Source organism: Sphaerodactylus townsendi, linkage group LG06 (genome assembly GCF_021028975.2).
Source record: "Sphaerodactylus townsendi isolate TG3544 linkage group LG06, MPM_Stown_v2.3, whole genome shotgun sequence".
NCBI lineage: Eukaryota > Metazoa > Chordata > Lepidosauria > Squamata > Sphaerodactylidae > Sphaerodactylus > Sphaerodactylus townsendi.
Genome location: NC_059430.1, coordinates 4427593 through 4445547, shown reverse-complemented (window position 1 = coordinate 4445547; position 17955 = coordinate 4427593). Strand labels below are relative to the sequence as shown.

General features: G+C 46.4%; 2 protein-coding genes and 1 pseudogene across 2 annotated transcripts in view; 2 read left to right on the top strand and 1 right to left on the bottom strand.

Moving 5' to 3' along the window:
* Positions 1 to 548, bottom strand: part of LOC125434650 (olfactory receptor 5V1-like) — a 1367-nt gene extending 819 nt beyond the window's left edge. Inside the window, 1 exon segment of the mRNA XM_048500191.1 lies at positions 531 to 548. Within this exon segment, the coding sequence (XP_048356148.1) occupies positions 531 to 548 (18 nt within the window).
* Positions 549 to 612: 64 nt separating this feature from the next.
* On the top strand, positions 613 to 1569 carry LOC125434649 (olfactory receptor 5B12-like). Its single transcript, XM_048500190.1, has one exon. It carries the CDS (start codon positions 613 to 615, stop codon positions 1567 to 1569), a length of 957 nt encoding a protein of 318 aa, XP_048356147.1.
* A 12-nt stretch (positions 1570 to 1581) lies between these two features.
* On the top strand, positions 1582 to 10669 carry LOC125434644 (annotated as a pseudogene).
* Positions 10670 to 17955: the final 7286 nt, after the last annotated feature.

The following is a 17955-nucleotide window of genomic DNA, read 5'->3' as shown; positions in this document are numbered from 1 at the left end:
CTTCTTCTTCTTCTTCTTCTTCTTCTTCTTCTTCTTCTTCTTCTTCTTCTTCTTCTTCTTCTTCTTCTTCTTCTTCTTCTTCTTCTTCTTCTTCTTCTTCTAACCAGTACCAGTGGGTATCAGGCATTGAGGTCCAGTTGCAGCAGGATTTGAGATGGCAGAAATGCTCAGCTTCACAGAAGCCCAAATATATTTCAAAGACGGGAGGTGTTGGTGAAGGGCCAACAGATGTTCACGTGTATGATTTTTAAATAAACTTTGTTGTCTTAAAAAGTAGCTTGCATGAACTAACAGTCTTTATATATTTCTAGATGATATTCAAGTATATATGACTTTGTGTGACGTTTGAAGTTATAAGACAATCGGTAAGCCAAGATTGTGTATCCTTATCAAGTGAAGCAGCAGACTATGGTTAGCGGGTTTTTTTCCACTCTTTGTACTTTTGCTTCCCGAGCAAGACCTTATAAATATTAACAGCTGCATTGATAGGAAAGGGCTTCTAGCTTGCCTTTGGATGAGAGGCATGTAACTGGACTCCCACACCCCATCTCCATGCAAGATGTCTTCCCTCGGTTGATTATTTTCTCTTTACAGGAGAATTCTGAGCTCTCGATGGGAGTGAAAAATCAGACGCAAGTGGTGGAATTTGTCTTCCTGGGTTTCTCTGGCATTCCAAATGGCCACATCTACCTCTTCCTGGTATTCTTAGCCATCTACTTGGTCACTGTGCTGGGGAACCTCATGATATTTGCTATGATTCAACTGGATTCCAGACTCCACACCCCCATGTATTATTTCCTCAGCCACCTCTCCTGCTTAGATATCTGCCTCTCCTCGGTCACCGTCCCCAAAATCCTGGTGAACTTCTTGTACCAACGACAGACGATCTCCTACAACCAGTGCATGGCCCAGATGTTCTTCCTGATGTCTTTCACTGGGACAGAGGCTGCAATGTTGGCCAACATGGCCTACGACCGCTATGCTGCCATCTGTAAACCTTTGCATTACTCCTGCCTCATGAACACCAAGGTGTGCACCGTACTGGCCTTTGCCACTTGGGTCTGGGGCTTCCTAGACGCCGCTTTTCATACAGCTCTCAGCTCCAGGTTGGACTTCTGTGGAGTCAACCAGATTCATCACATCTTCTGCGATCTCCCTCCACTGATGAAAATTGCTTGTAATGATGCACGCATCAACGAAGTGGCAATCCGCATAGCAAGCCTTATTGTGGGTGGGGGGCCCCTTGTGTTCATCGTTTTCTCATACGTCTTCATCCTGTCCTCCATCTTGAAGATCCGTTCCACCACTGGCAAACGCAAAGCTTTCTCCACCTGTGCTTCACATATCATTGTTGTCTTCATTTACTATGGGAATGGGTTACTGAACTACGAGAGGCCAAAGGCTGGTTACTCTTTGGCGACGGACACTTTGGTCTCCACCATGTACTGCGTGATCACCCCAATGTTGAACCCCCTCATCTACAGCCTCCGCAACAAGGAGGTGAAGGCGGCCCTCAAGAAGGCAGTGGAAAGCTGGCGGAAGTCTAAGCATCACCACTCTAAAAGCTAGGACAGGTGGCAGATGTTTCGTGTTCTGCTTGAGAGCTACCTGGCTTCAGAACGGTGTGAACCCTGGTGGTAACTGGATTAATATATTGTTGCAGTGGGAGACTCTGGGAGGTTAAGGAAGACACAGTATAATTTTATGTAAAATGTTATATGCTATATGTTGTTCTTGATATACTATATATTATTCTAAAATTATTGGATTTGTTGTTGGCTACTCTGAGCATGACTTTGGTCAGGAAACGATTGAAGTCAAACAAGCAAACAAACAAACCTAGTTGTTTAAATATTTGATATATGCTTGTGCTTCAAATGCTGTTCTCAATGACTTAAGTTTCCTGCCTTGGGGCCCCTATTTTGGTGGGAAGTAACATTTTAAATCAGTGAACATCGTACAATCATAGAGTTGGAAGGGCCATATGGGTGACCTAGTCCAACCCGCTGCTCAATGCAGGATCAGCCTAGAGCAGGGGTCTTCAAACTATGGTCCTCCAGATGTTCATGGACTACAGTTCCCATCAACCCCTACCAGCATGGCCAAGTGGTAGGGCTCGTAGGAATTGTAGTCTATGAACATCTGGAGAGCCATAGTTTGAAGACCCCTGGCCCAGAGCATCCCAGACAAGTTTTGTCCATCCATTGCTTAAAGTGAGGGAGAGCTCTCACCACCTTCCACTGTTCTACAACTCTTTCTTTCTTTCTTTCTTTCTTTCTTTCTTTCTTTCTTTCTTTCTTTACTTACTTACTTACTTGCTTGCTTGCTTGCTAGCTAACTAACTAACTAACTAACTAACTAACTAACTAACTAACTAACTAATTAACTAATTAACTAGTGTTTAAGAAGAACTGTGTTTCCGAAGGTTAAAATAGTGCAGCCTTTGTCAAAAACTATCATTCTGTGCACTACAAAATATGCTAGTTCATTAAAATAACATTGATAGTGCATCAGACTATCAGCTAAATGGCTTTAATATTGTTGTTCGCCACCTCGAGCCCAAAAGGGGAGGGGTGGGATACCAAAATTGATTAAATAAATAGATAATAAATTATGTTCACAAAAATTATCAAGATATAAAACACATACACATAAAAATGATTTCTGAGTCAATTCTATTCAGGTGGCTTTATTCCCAATTTCATTATAAGAAAAAGCCTACAGGTTGTGCTACTCCATCTTCTGGGATTTTCTTTCCCACCTGGAGGTTGGCATCCCTAGGGAGAAAGCTGAGGCTACTTCACCCTCCTGCATGCTTACATGTTCTGGACAGTCCTCTGGGAATAAATTATATTTCTCTCCCCTGATGTTGTGAGAGACAATCCGTCCCAATTATCTGAGCCTCCAACCAGTGCTCCTCACTCCCTGAGGACTTCCAATCCAGGAGCATCCCAAAGGCCCAAAGCTTGCGAATAGGATGATGCCTTCTTGGCACCATCAGCGTTGAATACTTCTGGCTGCTTCAGGGCATCGGAGACTTCATGCTGGAGTTGGAAAGAGGCTCACGAGATCTAGAGCAGATTCCACATCTACCACACATCAACCTCCTGAAAATTCTAGGTTGGACAGTTCTCATCTTGCGGACTGGATGAGCAGTGATGCCAAGACTTCAGGAGGAAGAGGAGGAGGAGGGACCCAGCCTTCACTTGTCATTCCATGTGCGAAGGTGAGCAACCTATATAATATGCTTGAAAGGCACATGAGATTAAATATGCACAATCCTTGGTGGTATAGTTGGAGAAATGATTGAGAAGAAATCTAAATTTCAAGAATGAATGGACAGATACTTGAACCGAGATGACTAAGTCACATGCCCTGCAATTACCACAAGCATACTGACCTTTAACTGCAGGGAAATGCATCTTAGAAGGCTCCATATCAGAGGAGCAGCAGTGGTGTAGGAGGTTAAGAGCTCGTGTATCTAATCTGGAGGAACTGGGTTTGATTCCCAGCTCTGCTGCTTGAATTGTGGAGGCTTATCTGGGGAATTCAGATTAGCCTGTACACTCCCACACACGCCAGCTGGGTGACCTTGGGCTAGTCACAGCTTCTCGGAGCTCTCTCAGCCCTGCCCACCTCACAGGGGGGAAGGGCAAGGAGATTGTCAGCCCCTTTGAGTCTTCTGCAGGAGAGAAAGAGGGGATATAAATCCAAACTCCTCCTCCTCTTCTTCTTCTAACCAGACTCTGTTTCAAATTTTTGGTTTTTCCTGAAACCAGCCCTGGGGGGTAGGCTGCAAACTGGAAGTGATCTAACTATGTGCCAGTGATGGTCAATGATCCCACGAATGGTATGAGAACCTGATGTGGAATCCAGGTCATACGCTAATCTCTTCTCTTTCTGAGATGGAGGTCTCTCCTGCAGAAGATCCTTAGTGATAGATTGTACCTTTTTTCGTGCAGACTCTAATATATTTTTAAATTTAAATTTAAATTTTAATTTAATGGGGTTTTTGTTTGTATATATTGTATGTAGAATCTGTGTTGTGCACCGCCCAGAGCCCTCCGGGGGTTGGGCAGTATAACAATCCAATAGATAGATAGATAGATAGATAGATAGATAGATAGATAGATAGATAGATAGATAGATAGATAGATAGATAGATAGATAGATAGATAGATAGATAGATAGATAGATAGATAGATAGATAGATAGATAGATAGATAGATAGATAGATAGATAGATAGATGGATGGATGGATGGATGGATGGATGGATGGATGGATGGATGGATGGATGGATGGATGGATGGATGGATGGATGGATGGATGGATGGATGGATGGATGGATGGATGGATGGATGGATGGATGGATGGATGGATGGATGGATGGATGGATGGATGGATGGATGGATGGATGGATGGATGGATGGATGGATGGATGGATGGATGGATGGATGGATGGATGGATGGATGGATGGATGGATAATTAGGATGGCCTTCACTCCTGAAATTCTGCTACAATCCCTCAACTTCCCTTTTGAAGTCAGTCTCCTGAGAAGAATTTATTTTCAGGCAGACCAACTGACAAAGGCAGGGACGTAGGTATAGATTTTTTTATGGGAGGGTCGGGGGGGGCCACACCCTCACCCGCCCACACCCTCACCCGCCTCTAGACTCAGCGTGTAACAGACTTCTCTCTGTGATACACCTCTGAAGATGCCGGCCACAGATGCAGGCGAAATGTTAGGAGCAACATCCACCAGACCACGGCCACACAGCATGGAAAAACCACCACAACCAACAATGAATGTTAATTTGTGAAGCATCTGTCCTGATGTTCCCCAGAGTATTGGGGGGGGGGATTGGGGGCTGGAGGCTTGCCTGCCAACAATGCTACATATATTTTTCCTAGAATACTGCAATGTAGAAAAATGTAGAATCACAGTGAGTGTTGTCGAAGGCTTTCACGGCCAGATTCAACTGGTTGTGGTGGGTTTTCCGGGCTGTGTGGCCGTAGTCTGGTAGATCTTGATCCTAACGTTTCACCTGTCTAGACACTGTCTCTAGACTCAGCGTGTAGCAGACTTCCCTCTGTGATACACCTCTGAAGATGCCGGCCACAGATGCAGGCGAAACGTTAGGAACAAGATCCACCAGACCACAGCCACACAGCCCAGAAAAACCACCACAACCAACAGTGAGCGTTGGTTCCACTTTGGCAGCTTGAACTGATGCAATCGAGATAGTTTGAATAAAATCACAGTGATGCGCAGCGATTTGCTTTCCAAAGTAAAATGAGCAGAACACCCCACCACTTGAATCCTGCTCCAAGGTCATCTCAGTCAAAAAAGGAATTGTTTCCCTATTTGGGTAATAAGCAGAGCGAGAGGAAAGACCAGGAGACTTTTGCTGTGATTATAAAAAGGAACTTTACTTAACTAAAGCAGGGTAGGGTATACATGGAATAAACATAACAAATCCTTACTATTCTAGTACAAACTTAGTTGCAGAACTTAGGCACATGGGAGCCCACGTGTGGCCTAGGCCTTTCACCTCTTAAAGTGAATCCATCTTCCAGGTACAAGGAAAAAAGAACAGTGAGTGTGTGTCTGTGAGTCTGTGTGAGACAAAGAAGGCTAGTTAACTTTATAACCTCTGACCTACGTGCTCTGCCTCACATAAGCAGTGTCGGATTAACTGCCCAATGACTAATCGATGAATAGATAGCAAGACACTGACCTCACTAGCTAATTAACAGGCACACAGTTAACCCCTTGTTGTCAGGATTGTGACAGACACTTGCAAATCCTAACTGGAGCTCCAGGGGAGAAGGGAGGACAGGGAGAAGAGGGTGCAGGAAATGACCATCAACAGATGCAGGGATGCTGTTGAGGGTTCCTTTGGGAGGGCGGGAGGGAGGGAGGGAGGGAGGGAGGGAGAGAGAGAGGGAGAGAGGGAGAGGGAGAGAAGGAGGGAGAGGGGGAGGGAGGGAGAGAGGGAGGGAGGGAGAGAGGGAGGGAGAGAGGGAGAGAGAGAGGGAGAGAGAGAGGGAGAGAGGGAGGGAGGGAGGGAGAGAGGGAGGGAGGGAGAGAGGGAGAGAGGGAGGGAGAGAGGGAGAGAGGGAGAGAGGGAGAGAGAGAGGGAGGGAGAGAGGGAGAGAGGGAGAGAGGGAGGGAGAGAGGGAGAGAGGGAGAGAGAGAGGGAGGGAGAGAGGGAGGGAGGGAGAGAGAGAGGGAGGGAGGGAGAGAGAGAGGGAGAGAGAGAGGGAGGGAGGGAGAGAGAGAGGGAGAGAGAGAGGGAGAGAGGGAGGGAGAGAGGGAGAGAGGTGACGCCTTTGAGGTTCAGGGAACAATTTTCCAAGTCTGTGCTCGACACTGACAATAATCTCAGGTGCAACCGAGGCAGCGGTCGAATTTCCCCCACCTCGAGTGGTGTGATTCAGCCGGTTCGCACCACTCCGGCAGAACCGGTTAGTAAGATGGTGCTTGTAAACAACCAGTTGTGAAGTTTTTTTTAATCCGACCACCGGAACCGGTTGTTAAATTATTTGAATCCCGCCACTGGCCACCTCCGTTCTGAAATCCTGTGCCCTGCAAAAAAATTAACTTACTGGGGTGGGGTGGGCAAGCAGTATGGCCCATCTGGGTGAGCTGGGTGGGGTGAGCAGCATGAGTCTAGGGTGGGGGGCAGAGTGGGGCAGGAAAGGGGCATGGGCAGTTTAGCTGAGTGGCTGGATTCCCTCTGTTTCTGACCTGCGGAAAAACCCTCCATGAGCTTTCTGGTCCACTGTTCCCATAAATCCCTGGCTGTATCTGTGACAGAAAAGCCTTCCGATGTAATCCTAGGCAGGGTGATAGTGTTCTAAATCAGTTGAAATCATTGGGTTTATTTAGCAGAAAGAAGAGTTGGTTTTTATACCCCACTTATTATCTTTGCTGAAAGAGTCTCAAAATGACTTTCAAACGCCTTCTCTTCCTCTGCACAAAACACATCTTGTGAGGTGGGCGAGGGAGTGTGAAAGACTACTGAGAGAACTGTGTCTGGTCCCAGGTCACCCAGCGGACTGCATGTGGACGACTGGGGAATCCGACCCGGTTCTCCAGATTAGAGTCCTCCGCTCTTAATCACGACCCCAGACTGGCTTTCCAAAATGGCTGGCCCCAACTCAGCTTCGGCTTGCATAATAAGGCCATTTATGCATGCGGTATTTACCCCGTGGCTGGGTGCATTGAAGTGGGTTTTCCCCGTGGTTGTCTGTTTCAACAGGTTCCTCTGACTGCAAAGTGAACACAGCCGATCCAGTCTGCTGTTTTCTTTGCTCTCCACTTCCTTGTTCTAGCTGTGTGGGTGGGGAAAGCAGGAATGAGTGATTAAACCCCCCAAAAGCAAAATGTCTGCTAATTCCCTTCGAGTTCTCTGTGAAGGGGCAGGGGGGAGAGTTTCATGTTGTCGGGTTTCAAAAGCTGACAGGCTTCTCCGATCTGTGGTCCTGCGAGTTCGGGAGGGTGGGAAACATGTGTGCCACTAATCCCCAAAGACTCATCTGATAAGGCCAGTGATTGACGTCCCTCTTATGGTGCCACTGCCCCTGAGCACAGAGTAGAGACAGAGAGCCCGGAAGAACAGAAGAGAAGGGCAGTCTGTAATTCATGTATTAAGCCTAAGGTGACAATGAGGCGTCTGATTGGAGATCCACAATAGGCTATGAACTGGCAGGACTGGAGGCAGGGAGGAAGTCCAGAGGTCCTGGTGGGTGTCCTCAGGTGTAGGTGGGGCTGAGAGCCCATTGGGGAAGACAGTGCTATGTAGGATCTGGAGTTCCTGAATCCATGTGGTCAACTAGGCCCAGCCTTCTTCTCCCAACCTGACATTACATCCCATCGTTCTTCCGCAAAACTCAATGTTGATGATTTCACAGCAAAACCATGCTCTGATTGTATTGTCGAAGGCTTTCACGGCCGGAATCACTGGGGTGCTGTGTGATTTCTGGGCTGTATGGCCGTGTTCTAGCAGCATTCTCTCCTGATGTTTCGCCTGCATCTGTGGCTGGCATCTTCAGAGGAACTACCAGCCACAGATGCAGGCGAAACGTCAGGAGAGAATGCTGCTAGAACACGGCCATACAGCCCGGAAACCACACAGCACCACAATGCTCTCATTGAAAGTTCTGAAAACGTCTTCAGTTGCTGTGTGATCTCCTGACTACATTTCCCATGCTTCTCTGCTTCTTCCTTGGTGCCACTTCTTGAGCTCACTCGGTTCCCCCTCGCCTATTTATTTGCAGCAGTTATCTGTTTTTTCTTTCAGTTTTGGGAGGCCCATCTTTGAAGCACCCAATAGACAAGGAGAAGACCAGTGAAGCATTGAAGCAACAATTCAACACAGAGCTTTTAAATCCCCGCCCCATAATGGCAGCCAGGAGTCTGTTCAAAGGAGAGGGTATAAAGAAAAGGGGTGCGGATTGAAATGTTTTACAAATATTTCAGGAGATTTGTGTGGTCAAGCCAGGTTTTGAACAATTCCTCTAGACCAGTGGTCTGCAACCTGTGGCTCTCCAGATGTTCATGGACTGCAATTCCCATCAGCCCTTGCCAGCATGGCCAATTGGCTATGTTGGCAGGGGCTGATAGAGATGATCCCATAGGCTATCTGGAGAAACCACGGAATACCTACTCTAGACCTAGCCTACCACACAAGAATTGAAAGGGCCAAGACCAGAAGACTGGAATTACTCCAGAAACAAAACCAAAACAACAGCATACAATCCTTTATTTATTTTATTTTTTTAATTTATATATCAAATTTATAAACCGCCGACCCCCGAAGGGCTCTTTCCCCACAAACACACACCCATTCCAATAGTGCCTCACCAATTATGCGTGGGAGGAGAGCCAATTGAGCAGAGAGTTAAGAAAACGCTACTCAAAAAGCAAAGGAGTGATCAGATGTGTAAAAGGCAGCAGACAGATCCAGGGTGTGGAGGTCAGAGAATAGACCTTGCTTCTTTGGCCCTCAGATGATCATAAAGGATGCTGAAGAGACCAGTTTCAGTTGAGTAAGGAGGAGAGAGACCAGAAAAGAGGCCATGTATTGGTAACACGGCCAAGATCAGTTTGTGGCACAATGAAGTGAACCTCGCGTCTTCCACATGACTTCAGTAACCATTAGCCTGCTTGGTAGTGTCCCAAATTCACTGGTCATGCAAGATGTCTTAGACTCATAGAATTACAGAGTTGGAAGAGACTACAAAGGCCATCCAGTCTAACCCCCTGCCAAGCAGGAACACACAATCCAAGCACTCCTGTCAGATGGCCATCCAGCCTCTCTTGAAAAACCTTCAAGGATGGAGACTCCACCACACTCAGTGTATTCCACTGTCAAACAGCCCTGACTGTCAGGAACTTCTTCCTCATGTCTAGTTGGAATCTCTATTTCTGTTCTTTGAATCCATTACTCCTAGAGAAGCAGAAAACAAGCTTGCTCCCTCTTCAACATGGCATCCCTTCAAATATGTAAACGTGGCTATCAGGTCACCCTTAACCTTCTATTTGCCAGACAAAACATCCCCAGCTCCTTTAGTCTCTCTACATAGGACATGGATTCCTGACCTTATACCATTTGGGCTGCCCTCCTCTGCACATGCTCCAGATTGTCAATATCCTTCTTGAATTCTCTCATTCGATTATTTTCTTTTGACAGATGAGTTTTGATCTCTCCCTGGGAATCAGGAATCAGATGCAGGTGGTGGAATTTGTCCTCCTGGGGTTCTCCGGCATTCTGTATGGTCAGACGTCTCTTGCCTTGGCATTCTTGGCCATCTACTTGGTCACCGTACTGGGGAACCTGATGATATTTACTATGATTCAACTGAAATCCAGTCTCCATACGCCCATGTATTATTTCCTCAGCCACCTCTCCTGGCAGATATTTGCTTCTCATAATTCACCATCCAGATGGTGGTGTGACCTTGCTCCAGCAACACACCATCTCCTACAACCAGTGCATGGCCCAGATGTTTTTCTTGATGTCTTTCACAGGGATAGAGGCTGAATTGCTGGCTGTCATGGCCTATGACCGCTACGCCGCCATCTGCAAACCTTTGCATTACTCCCACCTCATAAACACCAAGGTGTGCACCGTACTGGCCTTGCCACTTGGGTCTAGGGTTTCTTAACTCCTGCTCTACACACGGCACTCAGCACCAGGTTGGACTTTTGTGGAGTCAACCAAATTCATCACATCTTCTGCGATCTCCCTCCACTGATGAAAATGGCTTGCAGCGACACACACATCAATGAACTGGCACTCCACATATTAGGACTTCTTTTTGGTGGTGGCCCCCTCCTGTTCATTATTTTATCATATGTCTTCATCCTGTCCTCCATCTTGAAGATTCAGTCCACTACTGGCAAGCGCAAAGCCTTTTCCACTTGTGCGTCTCACCTCACTGTTGTCTTCATCTACTATGGAAACGCGCTACTGAACTATCAGAGGCCACGTGCTGGTTACTCCTTGGCGACGGGCACTTTGCTCTCCATCATGTTCTGCGTCATCACCCCAATGCTGAACCCCCTCATCTACAGCCTCCGCAACAAGGAGGTGAAGGGGGCCCTCAAGAAGGCTGTGGAAATCTGGAGGCCATCTAAACACCATCACTTTCTAAGTTAGGGCAAGTTTCTCCAGAACTGTGTGAACTCTGCGATTAACGGGACTTTTATTTTGCTGCAGTAAGACATAGGCCGTTTCCTCACTTCGAAAAGAAAAGCGAGGCTTACCGGGCTTCGTTAACCGCGGGTGTTTCTGAGCGCGCAGTCATGCTCCCCACTGCCCGCGCTCTGCTCAGGGTTTTGCAAAAGGCGCCATTCTGAACAGGGGCAGAAATGACGCGCACTGGGGGGTCGCAAGGGTGGCAGAATCGGGGCGGCTGCGTTGTCGCCGCTCCAGTAGTGGGAAGTGCCACTGGACCCCATGTTACTTGGAGCGAGTAGCGCTCAACAAGAGGCGAGTGGGGAAACGGCCATAGTAAAGTAGTAAGGAAGAAGTAAGCCATTTATACACCTACTGCTTCCTGTGTGGCTGTTTACTTCCCAGTGGGGTTTCTCCGTGATGTTTTCTATAAACAGGAATCCTCCTGCTCTGATGTGGCCCCTGCCATGCCATCTGTTTGCTGGCCCAGGGGCGTATCAAGGCAGCCCTGGGCAAACTGTAGCCCTGGGCAAAACCTGAGTTGGATGCCCCCCCCCATGGGCGGCCACTCCACCACGACCAAAATTTTTTTGCACCAGGACATTGGTGCCTGCAGGGGGTGCATTTTTAGACATACCAGCACCACAATTTCAGCATATCATCAGGAGACTGTCCTTATGCTACTCCTCAAGTTTGGTAAGGTTTGGTTCAGGGAGTCCAAAGTTATGGACTCCCAAAGGGGGTGCCCCATCCCCCATTGTTTCCAATGGGAGCTAATAGGAGATGGGGGCTACAGTTTTGAGGGTCCATAACTTTGGCCCCCCTGGACCAAACTGCACCAAACTTGGGGGGTGCCATCATTTCCAGATGATACCTTGAAATTTTGGTGCCAATACATCCAAAAATGCACCCCCTGCAGGAACACCCTAGAAATGTGCCCAAGAATCTTTGTTCTGCATTGAGTTTTCTGCATTGCTGTCAATGGGGGTTGCAGGCTGGGGGGCACATTTCTGAAGGCACAGTCTCAAAACTTTCGGGGTCTCATAAGGAGACTTCCCTAATGATACCCCCCAAGTTTGGTGCAGTTTGGTTCAGGGGGGCCAAAGTTATGGACCCTCAAAACTGTAGCCCCCATCTCCTATTAGCTCCCATTGGAAACAATGGGGGATAGGGGCACCCCCTTTGGGAGTCCATAACTTTGGACTCCCTGAGCCAAACCTCACCAAACCTGGGGGGTAGCATAAGGACAGTCTCCTGATGATACGCTGAAATTTTGGTGCCGCTAGCCTAAAACCTGCGTCCCCTGCAGGCCAAAAATGGAAAACCACTAAAATACCCAAAAACGAACCCAGCATTTTGATGCCCCCTCACAAGGTGATGCCCTGGGCAGCTGCCCACCTTGCCCAATGGGCATTACGCCAGTGTGCTGGCCTGCTGGTTCCTTGGTCTGTCTTGTTGCCTTTTGGCAGGGGGAGCATCTGTGATCTCCTGTTACTTTGATATGATTCAGTGTTACTTTGCTTGACTTTAAATCTCATGTCAATTTCAAAGGCCTCCTGCTCAAGCTATAGATCAAGGTGTTTCAAGGGAAGCCCATTCAATTGCCCCAAAATGTTGGTCTGGAGAGTGGGAAACCCACTTCTGGGTAGATGGGGGATGGGAAGGGAGCTAACATATAAAAGGGACATGTATAAGAAATGGAAAAGAAGGGAAATTACTCAAGAGGAATTCAAACACATAGCCAAGACGTGTGAGGAGAAACTCAGAAAAGGTAAAGCTCAATGCGAGAGATGTTAAACACAATAAAAAGGGCTTTTTTTGTTTAAGTCAATAGCAAAAGGAAGAAAAAGGATGTGATAGGGTCACTGCATGGAGAAAATTGTGAAATTCTAACGGGATAGAAAAAGGCAGAACTACTTAACACTTTCTTTGCCTCGTTCCCCCCCCCCCAAAGAAAACAGTGCTCAATTGGGGAGAAATGGATCAGAAGATACAGTAGGGAAATCCAGTACAGAATAGATAAAGAGGTAGTACAGTAATACCTGAATAAATGAATTCAAATCTCCAAGGCCAGATCAACTACATCCCATGGTACATAAGAACATAAGAACATAAGAGCAAGCCAGCTGGATCAGACCAAAGTCCATCTAGTCCAGCTCTCTGCTACTCGCAGTGGCCCACAAGGTGCCTTTGGGAGCTCACATGTAGGATGTGAACGCAATGGCCTTCTGCGGCTGTTGCTCCCGATCACCTGGTCTGGTATTAAAAGAACTGGCAGAAGTAATTTCAGAACTGCGTGCTATAATCTTTGAGAACTCCTGGAGAACAGGAGAAGTCCCAGCGGACTGGAGGAGAGCTAATGTGGTCCCCATCTTCAAAAAGGGGAAAAAAGAGGACCCAAACAGCTACCGCCCAGTCAGCCTGACATTAATACCAGGGAAGATTCTACAGCAGATCATTAAGGAGACAGTCTGTAAGCACTTGGAAGGGAATGATGTGATCACTGAAAATCAACATGGGTTTCTCAAAAACAAGTCTTGCCAGACTAATCTTATCTCTTTTTTTAATAGAGTGATAGACTTGGTAGATGAATGTAGCATACCTTGATTTTAGTAAGGCTTTTGACAAGGTGTCCCACAATATTCTTGTGAGTAAGCTGGAAATATATGGACAAGGCAGTGCAACTGTCAGGTGGATTTGTAATTGGTTGACTGGCCGAACACAAAGAGTGCTCATTAATGACCCATTAATTGACCCTGGAGAGAAGTAAATGGTGGAGTGCCACAGGGTTCTGTCCAGTGGTGGGATTCAAATAATTTAACAACCGGTTCCGTTGGTGGGATTCAAATCATTTAACAACTGGTTGTATACAAGCACCATTTTAACAACCGGTTCTGCCGAAGTGGTGCGAACCTGCTGAATCCCACCACTGGTTCTGTCCTGGGCCCAGTGCTATTCAATATTTGTATCAATGACTTGGATAATAGAGGGCATGTTAATCAGATCTGCAGATGATACCAAATTAGGAGGGGTAGCTAATACCCCATAGAACAGGGGCAGAATTCCAAATGAACTGTACCAGTATTTTCCTACCTTTTTGATGTTATGGTACTCTTGAGCTTGCTCTTCATTATCTCATGGTACCCCATGGGTGGTACACCCTCCCCATCTTCCCCTCCCAGTGCCCCTGATTGCCCAGGTCTACCACTGGGCAGGTTGGAAGGGGCCCAAGTCTAGCACTCGGAAGACCATAAGGGACCCAGGTCTACCATTTGGAAGGCTATAAGGGGCCGAGTCAGCGTAGCAAAATAGGCTCTGGCTCCAGAGGTTGGGCGGCTTATAGAGCCCAGCCCACCGGCCCAAGAATGCCTTCGCCCCACCTCGCACCCCCCCATGATGCATGCGCAGAGATTTTCAAGTCATAGGCTTACAGGGAGGCCAGAGAGGGCCAGAGGCCGTGGTTGCTGCTGCTGCTGCTGTCGGCTTGATTGGTACCATGTGGGGGTGATTCTGCAAAGGGAGGGGGCTGATAACATTGTCATGGTACCCCTGGGACATGCTTATGGCACCACAGGGTACCACGGAACCCAGGTAGGGAATCGCTAATCCAGAGGGAAGGGTGTGCCCTTCCTCCCCCGTCACATCACTTGTGTTGGGCCAGGGTTAGAACAGGCTATGAGTGGGGGAGGGGAGCACCCAATAAGGTACCTAAAGATCTAAATTGCTAACAAAATGCTGTGCAACTGCTCCAGCATAGTTCCATGAGGGGCTGCACAGAGGACCACTAGATGAACAACAGTTACGGGAAGCAGCACTATTTTTATTCCTTGTTAAAAGATTTCAGTCATGGTGAGAAATCCTTTGAAAAGTTGTCTTCAGATATTGGTGAAGCTGACGTGCAGAAAACATGCAAGAGACAGGGGTCCTGTGAAGCCCAATTTCATTCAGATTTCAGCAGTCTTGCTCTCCCAAAAAGATCATTAAAATGAATAGCAGAATTTAACAATGCTGAGAATGAAGATAAAATAAGAAGGAAACTTAATATAATGAAGAAACAGTATACAAAATGCAAACCATGAGTACATGCAGTACACAAAACACCCTTCAAACACTGCAGCACAACTCAAGGCATTCAATGAGTGAACCACATCTCAAGAAGTTATACAGTTGAAAAATGACAAATGTATTGCATTGCTAATAAGCTATGTGAGACATCCTGTTTCTGTATGAACTTAGTACAATCGAAGGACAGCCTGTATATCAGTCGGGCAGAACGTGAATATACTTAGAGCACAAAAGTAAGTCTATATTATAAAAAATAAAAAGCAGTTCAGTGAATAAGTGCATTTAGTTAGATCCTGTGTATTCTTAGATCCACAGTACAGAAAACATGAAAGATCATTAATTACATTTAAGTCTTCTGTACATTTAGTTAGATCCTGCATGGAAATAGATCCCCAGGACAGAAAACATGACAGGGGATTAGTTGCATTGAGTCCACGTGGACGAACTGTGTCAAGTAAATGAATAAATCTGCCTTCTTGCTGTAATAAAACACAGAATAATTATAATTATCCGCTTGGAAACGCCAGATCAAAAAATAACATTGTGTGTCCCATTTGTGTAAAATGACTAACTAACTGGGCATCTGGGACTTTATTTATAATATGTAGAAATTCTGATACAAACTCTACGTCTACGGGCACCTATGAACAGATATCTAAAGGGACATTCAATTAAGTAAATTACTTCCCTGGTATTACGATTACTGTAATGTCTGAGTGTGTACTGGAAGTTTCTTTCAGGGTATTCAAATTCTGATAATTGCATAGTGAGTTCACACACCAAACATCTAGAGCATTTCAAGTGTCCCGTTATGCTTAAATGTCTATATACTTTCTGAAGTGCATCTTGCAGTGAATCTTCCTTTTGGCATCTTACAAAAATTCTTCAGCAAGTATATTATATTCAAACTGCCAATAGCTTGGATAGACAATAACTACCCAGATGAAGCCATCCAAAAGCAGCACTTCAGGCTTAAAAGGCTCCACATTCTTGACTCCTTGCAGAGAACACTTATTAATTAATTAATTAATTATTATTTATTAATTAAATTTATAGGCCGCCTCATCCCCGAAGGGCTTGAGGCCGCTCACAACATGGCTGTTTCCAACAGCAATTTAAGACAGCATAAAAACTTAACCCATTAAAACACAACAGCAGTTAATAACAATAAATAAATTAAAACAACAAAATTGTGTAGAACATACCCACACAGGTGCCCGATCTAAAAGGCTTATTACTTATTCTAGTAATAACATAACTTTCTGTGTTATCAATTACACACTTTTGGCTACGGACATTTTCAAAAATCATTAATTAAAAATGGGCAAATTCTAGTGTCCCTTCCTTCCTATGATACACATCCAGGCTTTCGTTTTAGAAGAACTCTTTGAGAAAACATGATGATTAAAGCTGATGCAATCCGTCCCAACTCTCTGAGCTTCCAGCTCTGGGCTCCTCACTCCCCGGGGGGCTTCCAATCCAGGAGCATCCCCAAGGCCTTCAGCCCACGAACAGGATTAGGCCCCCAGGGCAGCCTCAGCTTTGTATACCTCTGGCTGCTCCAGGGCATCGGAGACTTCACGCTGGAGGAGGGAAGAGGCTTCCAAGACCTAGAGTAGATTCCATGTCTAGGGGCTGCCATGCATGAACCTCCTGAAAACTCGAGGCTAAGTTGTTCCCATCTTGAAGACAGAATAAACAGTCAAGGACAGACTTGAGGAGGAGGAGGAGGAGGAGGGACCCAGCCTTCACTTGTCATCCATGTGCAAAGGTGAGCAGCAAAGGTGACTAACATGTACTTAAACCAGTTACCTTTTTAAATGGCATAAATCCCTGATTTAATTTACAAAGAAATCTTCAAACCAGCCTGGCCTTTAAGGGTCAGTCTCCTGAGTTTTCTTCTGATCTTTCCAAATAATCTTCGGACCTGTCCCCCAAGGTTGTCTGTTTCAACAGGTTCCTCTGACTGCAAAGTGAACACAGCCAATCCAAACTGCTGTTTTCTTCACTCTCCACTTCCTTGTTCTATCCGTGTGGGTGGGGGAAGCTGGAAGGACGAAGGAAACCCAAAGAAAGCAAACTGCCCGCTAATTCCCTTCTTGGTCTCTGTGAAGGGGCAGGGGGGAGAGTTGCACGTTGCCAAGTTTCAAAAGCTGACCGGCTTCTCTGATCTGTGGTCCTGTGAGTTCGGGAGGGTGGGAAACATGTGTGCCACTAATCCCCAAAGGCTCATCTGATAAGGCCAGTGATTGGTACCCCTCTTATGGTGCCACTGCCCCTGAGCACAGAGTAGACACAGAGAGCCTGGGAGGACACGAGAGGAGGGCAGCCTGCATTTTATGTATTAAACCTAAGGTGACAATGCTGTGTGATCTAGTGAATGCGTTTCCCATGCTTCTCTGCTTCCTCCTTGGCGCCATTTTCAGGGCTCACTCAGTTCCCCCTCACCTATTTATTTGAAGCAGTTCTCTGTTTGTCTTTTATTTTGGGGAGGCCCGTCTTTGAAGCATCCAGTAGACAAGGAGAAGACCACGCACCAGGAGGCAGTGACGCACTGAAGCATCGATTCAACACAGAGCTCAACACCCTCCCCCGCCCCCACCCCTTGGTATAATAGCAGCCAGGGGGTATTGAAAGCTTTTTACAAATATTTTGGGAGATTTGTGTGGAAAGGCCAGGTTTTGAATAGCTCCTCTAGACCTAGCATACCACACAAGAATTGAAAGGGCCCAAGTCAGAGGACTGCAAATACTGCACACAAAAATAAATAAAACAACACCACACACACAGACCCCAAACACACACACACACACACACACACACACACACACATTCAAACATTGAAGTCTTTAAAATGATGCCTGGGGTAGAAAATGTTGACAGAGAGAAATTTTTCTCTCTTTCTCACAATACTAGAACCAGGGGGCATCCATAACTACCCAAATGCAGTCATCAAAAACAGTACTTAGGCCTTAAAAGGCTCCACATTCTTGACTCCTTGCAGAGTCACATCTGGTCGCCACATCTCACAAAGGATATCAAAGAGATAGAAAAAGTGCAGAGAAGGGCAACGAGGATGATTGAGGGACTGGAGCACCTTCCCTATGAGGAGAGGCTGCAGCGTTTGGGACTCTTTAGTTTGGAGAGGAGACGGCTGAGGGGGGATATGATTGAAGTCTACAAAATTACGCCTGGGGTAGAAA